The sequence below is a fragment of the Glossina fuscipes genome, unplaced genomic scaffold (genome assembly GCF_014805625.2).
Source record: "Glossina fuscipes isolate IAEA_lab_2018 unplaced genomic scaffold, Yale_Gfus_2 262, whole genome shotgun sequence".
Taxonomy (NCBI): domain Eukaryota; kingdom Metazoa; phylum Arthropoda; class Insecta; order Diptera; family Glossinidae; genus Glossina; species Glossina fuscipes.
The window spans coordinates 756,921-767,766 of record NW_023998605.1 but is presented as its reverse complement, the minus strand read 5'-3'; the positions used below and the strand labels follow the sequence as shown (position 1 = coordinate 767,766).

At 34.6% G+C, this 10,846-nt stretch overlaps 1 protein-coding gene across 1 annotated transcript; it reads left to right on the top strand.

Moving 5' to 3' along the window:
- Positions 1-2,565: 2,565 nt before the first annotated feature.
- LOC119642833 (SET domain-containing protein SmydA-8-like) lies at positions 2,566-4,994 on the top strand (the record flags this gene model as incomplete). Its single annotated transcript, XM_038042118.1, has 6 exons — positions 2,566-2,582; positions 2,676-2,750; positions 2,834-2,962; positions 3,159-3,702; positions 4,224-4,802; positions 4,860-4,994. Coding segments are annotated over exons 1-6 (1,470 nt in total), but the record flags the coding sequence as incomplete, so codon positions are not given.
- Between the last annotated feature and the right edge of the window lie 5,852 nt (positions 4,995-10,846).

Here is a 10,846-nt window from a genome sequence, read left to right as displayed (position 1 = left end):
ACGCGGACGATGTATACATTTTTACAAAAGAAAAAGACGAGAGATCTTCGCATGGGGAATCCCGTCTGGGACTAAACTTTCCATACAGTCGAAAGCAGATATGTGATGCAGGAAATCTACTGATGCATATCAATGAATTACCAATACTAAACGTGCAGACACTGCATAATCTCGGGCTCACGTTTTCCAACAAATATCGCTGGAAAGCACGCTGTGTTCGGTTAAAAAATTCTATTTTAATAAGGGTGAATTTCATACAGTACGTTGCTCGGTAAAGCTGTGCGCACATTAACACTATTGCTTATCTTACCAAAATGCTTGTGTTAAGCAAGATTGACTATGTTTCGATAATTTATGGCAATAGCTGCAAATCTAATATCGACATGTTTAAACCGGTCTATCACCAAGCCGTCAGAGCAAGTTGTTATGCTTTTCGGACGACGCCCATAAATAATATTGTAATTGAAACTGGTCTCCCAACTTTAGAAAATAGACTTTATGAGTTAAACGCTAAAATAGTCCCCAAGCTTCTTAATTCACCAAATCTACTCTCGGTGATGACGTGAAAAAGATTATTATGGCGAAGAAAATTCAAAACTCTCCATCTGCAATTGACTATTGTTTGTCGCAAAGGAATTGGACATTCCCTTTATAATTTTCCCCTATTTTGGTGTTAAGCCTCCTCTTTTGACATTTCGCTGTCTATGCACTCCAAATTATGTCTTCAGGAATCTAATAGCTGAAAAAACCCATGTAATTGAGAGTACTGGTTGGATTCTTTTACACACAGACAGCTCAAAATCTTCTGGTCTGCCTCCTGCTTGCGCCGTGGTAGATACTGCAGGTTCTTCTCAACCACATATTTGATGCAAGTACTTCAACTTTCACAACCGATGCCAGAGCTATCCTTCATGCTGCGAGCCTTGCCCATAAAAACAAACTCAAAACCGCCATTGTTACTGACAGTTTGTCCCAATAACAAGCTATACGTAATACTTCGACTTCGAGATGGAGCACCATTAACAAATTACGGAATATCATTACAATACCCTGCGGAAAAATTAAAAAGTTATGGGTACCTAGCCATATCGGTTTATTGGAAAATGAGCGAGCTGATCGAGCGGCGAAGTATGCTGCTTCTGCAACTCTAATTATGGATGAAGTCATGGAGGGAAAAATAAAGAGAAAACTACAGAAGGAAATCTGCAATACCATCATCAGCACTACTCTTTTATTAATCTTCAATTAACTTCATCTTTAGATCCAAGAAATGTTGAAATCAAAATCCAAACATTTTGGAGAATTCGCCTTGGTCGTACAATTGCAACTCACCAATGGATCTTGAAGAAGTCTTCCTCCCCAATCTGCAGTTGTGGACAAACTCTCACTATAAAACGCATTCTCTGCGACTGCCTTAACTTTTCCTTGGCTAGAAGTATTGCATTTGGAGCGATTAGCCCTTTGGACATTCTAAAATCAACTTCAGAATCGAATATCATTTCTATATATTACTTTATTAATACTACTAAGCTCATTATCTAATGTACATTATTTTAAATTAGAGCCGATAGCCTGCGTTGCTAGTGCTCAATGTCTTTCTTTTAGTCTAAGAATTTATTTCATTAGTCTAAAATTATAATAATAATAATAAAAAATGAAAAATTTATTCTATACGTCATACACACCACTATCTAACTGAAAAAGCTAAGAACTTCGCAAAAATTAAGAATTTAGCAGCACATAAAATAAGTGACTATATCTAAACCAAAGAGTGGTGCAATACAGCTTTCAATGGCAACCGCCTTAGTTTGAAATATCTCGAACACTGCGGCCACATTGCCGGAGGATGAACGGAAAACGATTTCGTATCGATAGGTGTAACAAAGAGGGAGTGTATTTCAAATAGTTTTTAGTTTTCAATATGTTGCTACAGAATTATCATGCCACATATGACCTCTCACAAATTGCATAGATAAAAGTTTATACGAATTTACTTGAAAGTTAGCAATCAATTTATACGACAGTTTCCCTGTTGTAACAGAGGGGTTATTCACAAAACATAACGAAAAGTAATGCATGCATAAATATTTTTAGATCATATTTGAAAGAATTGCAATGCCTGTAAAAAGAATGTTACATACGGGTTGGTACGAATCTTGTGTTAGCTATCACCAAACCAGCATTTAATTTGGATTTGAAATTGGGTATTTACTGAACAAGTTTATGAAAAATAATAGCAGAAAAGTTATGGTAATAATCGATCCAATTAATTTAGCAACTTTAGCTTCCGGCACACTACTTTTATTGAATTTTATTAGAGCGATATGTGCTTAACCAAAACCGTCACGTTATTTAGTAGTAATATTTCAAATCTTCAGCTACCATACGCTACATTTTTACTCCTTTTTATATTTAATATTACCTCCATTCGATTGGTATATTTAATATTTTACTTTGTTGACTATTGAATCGATCGGAATCGAATCGAAATCGGATAAGTATTCTTTGCAAGATTTTGAAAAAGCGTATGCTTCTGTTACATATGCGATGACAAAACTAAGATAACTCACGTTGATGAATAGGTAAAGATACGAAATTTTTCTTTTATTTTTAAAATCTACTCATAAGTTTTCTCACGGTGTTGTAAGTGAAAACGAGATTTTCTTAAATATTAGCAAAAGCTGTTTGGAAATGGGCGATGATACACTTCATAATGTTTATACGATTGAAAGGAATAAAACACTAGGAAGGTATTTGTAAACTTACGTCAATTTTATTATTTTCTATAAATTGCAGTTTCGTTTTTTTGAATTTTCTCGAAATGATTCCGTAGACATGTGGTGGCAACGAAAAAATTGGGCGTGGGTGAGACCATCTTATTGGAACAGCCCATCTTGATAGCAGCTTCAAACAACGAAATCCGTTGTGTTAACTGTTTCAAATTAACTGAAAGTCATTGCGAGTAAGTAATTCTTATTGTCTATTTACACTTATACTTTGGCAGGACGACAATAATGTATACAAATCATACAACTTTGGAGCTATGTGATAGCACTATATTCCATAAGAATAGAGTTAATAATTTTAAAGGATTCCAATGAATTTATCTGGTTTTAGTAACATCGCATTTGACTGAGATTGAAATCATAATTTTGTAGATTTTGTAAAATAATGCCATTGTGTGGCACATGTCAACAGCATAACCAACCCGAATGTGAAAAGCTGTCTTCCATGAAAGGTTTACAAACTGATGAACTGATAAAGTACAACGAAACCTACAGTATCATTAAATGTTTGTTAATAAAGGAAAATATCAAAACAGAAAAATATTTTGCACAATTTTTGGAAGCAGAATCACATATTGAGCAACGTCGAAATTCCGTCATTTGGCGAAAATATCAGCAAAATATAGTTGAGCCCATTATAAAATCAGGATTTGCAAAATATTTACGCTTTGCCTCGATAATCAATGAAGACTTCCTGCAACTGTTATGTGCTCTTATTGATGTTAATGCCTTTGAGATACGGGCACCTGACGGAAATCCAATGAAAGGTCTTTACGTGCAAGCAGCATTACTATCGCATGACTGTGTAGCCAATACAGTAATATCCATAGACAGCAGCTACCGTATGAAAATTTATGCAAGTCAAGAAATAGAACCTGGCCAAATAATAACAAACTGTTACATAAACGTATTGTTGGTAAGTTAGTCGTATTATCTTTCCACTGTTTAATTACACGCCAACCTGAAAGTGTGGTGCTATACGGCAGGTGGGTATATGAAGTAAATTTAAAACCAGTCATATTACATATTTAAGGTCGACTCGACATGGTCGCCTTTGTATTTCCGGCTTGTATTAATTTTTTTTCTTGTATGACTCCGTCTCTAGTTTCAAGCTCTTAGTTTTTCCTAGTTATCAAACGAAGAGCGAAGAGAAAGATTAGAAATATGTCTTTGAAGAGAAATTTCTTATCAAGCCGGGCAGATCGTCAGTCAGATATACTTTAGGGCAGCAAATATTGTCTTAATCGTCTTAAAAGCTACAAAATGTAGTCTTTTTACACACGTTCTTATGTATCAAATTAACAGAAAAATGTATAGCCTGAAAATCTTTCTAACTCATACGAAATGCGTTTGAGATAGTAAATGTTTTGTCTCGCTCTCTATATTTGTAGGTAGGTTTGAACATGGGTCATATTTTCTTTTTATTTATTTTACCAGGGTACTCGGGAACGGCGTCGTATCTTATGGGAAAGTAAATATTTTCATTGCAATTGTTTACGTTGCAACGATCCAACTGAGCTGAATTCACATATCAGCAGTTTATTATGTTCCAAATGTCAAGGAAGAACTCTTTCAGGATATTTGGTGGAAAATGTGGACGCTGGAAATTATCAGTGCTTAGTTTGTTGCCATCAGAAACCGGCTAATGAAGTTAATGAATATTTGAAGTTTATGCAAACGAGAATTTTGGAAGTTCAGGGCAATATTAATCAGCTGGAGAAAATATTGTCTCGTTTATCTATGGCATTGCATCCTCGCCATTACTTAATAGTTGATGTCAAGCAAAATATTGCGTCACTTTTGCGATCGGTAATCAACGACACTACACAGTGTCCGGGGATTCCAGTATATGAGCGTACAATCGAATTATGTCAAAGTATTTTACAAGTGTTGAAACTCATTTTACCGGGTGTATCGCGTCTTAAAGCTATCACCTTATATGAATTGGCCAGTACGCAGGCCGAATATCGACGCTTACTGTATCAAAAAAAAGTTATTGATAAAACGAAATTAAGAGTAAGTAATTGAAATTTTATGTATTAGGGATCCATTCATGCCAAAGGACTTTTGAAGGAATATCTTCAAGAAGCGGAAAAAACATTGCGAGAATCAATTCGCATGCTTCTCTATGAACCGAAAGCGACTCCGGAGGCCAGGTTAACGCATAGTATGCTCCAAGAATTTAAATATTTGCAAACAGACATTAAAATGTTAAAATAAAATATAAACGAAATTGTAAATAAAATTCGGCTACAATATCGATTCAGGTGAATTAGCCAAAACTATAAGGCGACGCTGATGCTGATGTTGATGCCTAAGTCTATCCATGATGATACATTTGTTTATTTTTGTTGTATTTTGGATTAAATTGTCTCGATCGATTATGGTGATACTGTTTATGGATAGTTTTATTCACAGCAGAGTTTCGATTTATATGTTTGCGGAGTGTTTAATAATTATCCTCAAATTCTAAACACTTCAAGCATATTTTTGTGAAATTATTAAATTTTCCATATCTGCTATTGCCATTACGAATATTTATTTGCAAAATTGTGTATTTATATCATTGATTGAATAAACCTTAGCTCTGCGTATCACCGCATGAAAATTATGTATATTTGTCCAATCGTTCTTGTCAGTTTCTTCGAGTCATCAATTTGATCAACTAAACTAAAAAAAAAAACGTACAAAATCCGCTCAAGCACGTTTTTATTCCTCTTCTTTAAGTTTTAATGCAGCATATTTAAAACTTTTCGGATAGCAGATTTTATGTTCGTCATTTCATTCCTCAGTGGACTGTAATCAACGTCGTTTTCGGAAACAACACTTCAACATATTTTCAGTTGAGAAATCCAATTTTTCTGTAATATTGAATTGTTTAAGGGGATGAAAAGTTATAATTAGAAGCTAAACATGTCAAGAAAACAGTTTTTAATTCGTTTAATTCGCGTCGCAAATATCGTGTTCGTTAACATCGTTATTTTGTGCGTTGTTGCTGTTTCCTCAATAGTAATTTTGGTCGCACTTCAGAGTACAGAAATTTCGCGTAGCTTTAAGAAGAATGATACCGACGTAACCATTTTTTTTTTTTTGTTTTTCTCAATAACTTGTTCAAACATTATCTTTCTGCTTTTCTTTCATTTCATACATTTATTTTGGATTTCATTATAAGTGCGTACTCGTACATGTTGATCAATAATTTTAATAATGTTTTGGTTTAAATAGATCCAATTTAAGCAGATGATCAGAAATCAGATTTATGATAAGATAATTAAACACAAGTCCTGTGAAACGGATTCGCAGCTTTACGAACTTCTCATCAAATTTCTGCACTTTTTTCTTTTAAATAGCGCTGCCATTCGCAGAAAGGCATTAAGATCACACAAAAAACAATTGAACAAAATTTAAATTTTTCCAATTAAATTTTATAAATAATTACTAATTGCTAATCTACTCAAACCTTAAGTAAAGCTACACTTTGCTACAATTTCCAATTTACAATTTACAACAGTTACGTAGTCAAGCCAAGCAAATTGTTATCTATATATCTCCACAATTGTATTATAACCCCTTAGCCCTCGCTTCATTTTTTTCTTCCTCTATCAAGACTCTCATCTTTTTCCCAAGCCTACGAACTTTGCTCTTTACGACTGATACCAATAACAGCTGAATTTAACGACCCCCTACAGGATTGCGATTACCGCACTTAGTGGGATAGTTTGCAGTTTTTCTATGTATAATGGCGTTTTATCGCGTCTTTGCATATTTTCTGCATAAAAATTGTTTGCTCTGAGGTGATCGTTGTCTGAGCGAGAAACTGTTTGGTATTTTTCGAATATTCTTGTGAGTTCTTGTTATTGAATGTTGTCTAGAACGTATAGTTTTAGAGCTTTTGATATCGTTTATAAACGGTGTGTGTTAAAGTTTTACGATCCTTTTTTGATATGTAGCTGTTGTATGGTTTTTTTTATCTTAAATTTTTTCTCCGGATTGAGTTTGCTATGTACATTCCCGCTTTATTTCTTTGTCTAGCACTAATGCGTCATTTTTTATTTTGATATCTACGGGTACTCTCAGAGATTACGAAATATATAAATGGTCCGATATTTTACTCGAAACTCAAAGCAAGAGATTATCTCTCTCTAGGCTCACTGCAGTCTTCGTCCCCGGAGAACCAATCATTCGTTTTTTCATTAATCTTATCAAAAATTGATTTCCTAGCATCTAATTTATTTTCATTTTCATACTATTCTGCTACATACATTTTAAATTGGCACCAGTACATTTCAAAAATATCATCTTTGGGATTTTGTGGATATGGCGTTTGTGCACTGTAATTTTTGTGTTGTATGTAAATTTCGGACAAACAGTCTGTAAAATTTCGCTTGGTGATAAAAGCCAAACATTTTTCACAGCGTACTTCTTTTACTTCTTCTCTTTTCTTTCTGTTCTTCCGCTTGCTTCGTTATAGGGATTTCCGATGTGTCTGCTTCATGATCACAACCAATATTAAAGTTTTATTCTCTCAGGTGCTATAAGTTCGCATCTTGCTGCAAGAAGTATATTATGTGTTTATATTAGGAAATCCTGGTTTACAAGTTGTATTTTATGTTCTGTTGTTTTATATATAACTTGATGTTCGTATGCATGCCATAGTTATTCCTGCTAACTTGACGCATTGGGAATCATATTGTTTGTAGTCGCCTAGCAGATGTGCTATGTATAAGGTAATATCTGCTTTCCTGTCCAATAAAAGTGTTATTTCCAATTTGGTTGCGTTTAGAATGTTTAATAAAATATAGTCTGTTGATTTGGATAGTACGACAATGAGAGTATGTTGGATGCGTTTAAGCGTGTATACCCGAATTCTGTTCCATCAGCGAGGAATTGGGGTGGGTTCCGTGTGCCTGATCTTCTACTGTCTGTATTCTATTGTTCTTTCCTTGGTTTCTATTGCGGTTGCTATAATTTTAAGAACTTTTGCTGATTTCTGTTCTTGTAATTGTTATTATGATATCTTTGATTATTATTGTTGTGGTTATTATAACAATTCCAATTAGCGTTGTTGTTTCTATTAGAGTTGTTGTTGCGATTGGTATTTTGGCTATTATGGGAGTTGCTGTTTTGGTTGGAAAATCCTCTGTTGCTATTATTTTTGTTACTTCTCTTGTAATTTCTATTAATGCAATTATAAGAGGGACGTTGTGTGTAGGGTGTTTGTTGCAGTTTTCTCATATTGCAGCGCAACATTAACCGCTTCTGGGAATGATTTCGGCAGTGACGCAAAAATAACATCTTTGGTATAGCTGCCAAGCTCGTTTTCATTTCGCTTATGAGGTTGGACGTAATTCTTTTATTTGTAGATGTGTCGTTCGATCTAATATCAAATGTAATTGGAGTATTGTTTGAGCGAAGCTATATCTATTCACAAACTATTTTAATTCATCTATCGTTTGCACATTTGAAGGTGTATTCCATCCATGTTCTGTATTATTTCAATTATTTCTAAGAGGGCCTTCATATCTTCGTAACTACCATTAAATGTCGTTATGAATTTGGAAGCTATTTTGAAATTGAGGTTCACTTTGTGTGCTGCGGTGTTTTCTCTTTTTAGGAGTTTGTATTTTCTGATAGCTATTTGGTTGTTTCAGCTTGTGGTAATTCTTTTGCTATCCTGTATTTTTTTTTAAATGTTGTAATTTTATTTAATAAATCTGGTTGCTCTGGTAGTTCCTTCTATTATCAAATTAATTCTGGCCTTTCAATTTTCTAGTTCGTCTAGTTTGTTTTCAATTTTTTTTTTTTGTATGTTTTCTGCCTAGTTTTTTGATATTGGGAATTATTCTATCTAGCGAAGTGAGAGTTACGTCTACACTCTTCATTAGAAAGAAGACGGAATGTATTTAGAAAGACCTATGAATTTTACTTACAATGCCTTTTACACTGTAATATTTGTTACTATTATTATTATTGTTTTTTTTTTTATATATAATTTGTAAGGCGTGTGACAACTTTATAACTTGTGTTTGTGTGTTGTATTATTATTGCCACCTCAAATATTCCTGAAATTAATATGTGGTGCGAGGCCAGGAATAACCTTATAGGTCAAACAAACAAACCCTACGACCTGAGAAGATCTGCTGGAGGCTCGTCTGGAGGGGAGGCTGCTTTGATATCTTCATGTTGTACAGCCTTCGACTTGGGCACAGATATTGGGAGTTCCGTACGAATACCAGCATTTAAATGTTGTATTTTTGATCACAAGCCTAAAATTCGCAGTGGATACTCGTGGTTGCAGTTTCCGTACGGGTAAAGAAGAACAATCAATGATGGTCGTCGGTCCTATGACTCGCTTCTTTGATTATCATATAAATTCCAAAAAAATATTATATACTTTTTAATTTCATTACATGTCTCTTATTACATATTTACTAAATTTTAAACAATTTTCGTTAATTTTTTTCTTATTCAAGTTTTATTTACCGTTTAGTAATTTCGTTCATATTGTTATTATAATTTAAGACTAATGAAATAAATTCTTAAACAAAAAAAAAAGACATTGTGTACTACAGGCTATCGGCTCTAATTTACAAAAATTTACATTAGATAATGAGCTTAGTAGTATTAATAAACTAATATAGTAAATTGATATTCTGTTCTGAAGCTGATTTTAGAATGTCCAAAGGGTTAATCGTTCCAAATGCAATACTTCTAGCCAAGGAAAAGTTAAGGCAGTCGCAGAGAATGTGCTTTATAGTGAGAATTTGTCCAAAACTGCAGATTGGTGAGGAAGACTTCTTCAAGATCCAATTGTATGACCAAGGCGAATTCTCCAAAATGTTTGGATCTTGGTTTTCTCATCATTTGTTGAATATAAAGGTGGAGTTAATTGAAGGTTAATGGAAGAATGGTGTTGATAATGGTATTGCAGATTTCCTTCTGTAGTTTTCTCTTTACTTTTCCCTCCATGACATCATCCATAATTAGAGGTGCAGAAGCAGCATACTTCGCCGCTCGATCAGCTCGCTCCTTTTCCAATAAACCGATATGGCTAGGTACCCATAACTTTTTAATTTTTCCGCCGGGTATTGTAATGATATTCCGTAATTTGTTAATGGTGCTCCATCTCGATGTCGAAGTATTACGTATAGCTTGTTATTGGGCCAAACTGTCAGTAACAATGGCGGTTTTGAGTTTGTTTTTATGGGCAAGGCTCGCAGCATGAAGGATAGCTCTGGCATCGGTTGTGAAAGTTGAAGTACTTGCATCAAATATGTGGTTGAGAAGAACCTGCAGTATCTACCACGGCACAAGCAGGAGGCAGACCAGAAGATTTTGAGCTGTCTGTGTGTAAAAGAATCCAACCAGTACTCTCAATTACATGGGTTTTTTCAGCTATTAGATTCCTCAAGACATAATTTGGAGTGCATAGACAGCGAAATGTCAAAAGAGGAGGTTAACACCAAAATAGGGGAAAATTATAAAGGGAATGTCCAATTCCATCACCGAGAGTAGATTTGGTGAATTAAGAAGCTTGGGGACTATTTTAGCGTTTAACTCATAAAGTCTATTTTCTAAAGTTGGGAGACCAGTTTCAATTAGAATATTATTTATGGGCGTCGTCCGAAAAGCATAACAACTTGCTCTGACGGCTTGGTGATAGACCGGTTTAAACATGTCGATATTAGATTTGCAGCTATTGCCATAAATTATCGAAACATAGTCAATCTTGCTTAACACAAGCATTTTGGTAAGATAAGCAATAGTGTTAATGTGCGCACAGCTTTACCGAGCAACGTACTGTATGAAATTCACCCTTATTAAAATAGAATTTTTTAACCGAACACAGCGTGCTTTCCAGCGATATTTGTTGGAAAACGTGAGCCCGAGATTATGCAGTGTCTGCACGTTTAGTACTGGTAAGTCATTGATATGCATCAGTAGATTTCCTGCATCACATATCTGCTTTCGACTGTATGGAAAGTTTAGTCCCAGACGGGATTCCCCATGCGGAGATCTCTCGTCTTTTTCTTTTGTAAAAATGTATACATCGTCCGCGT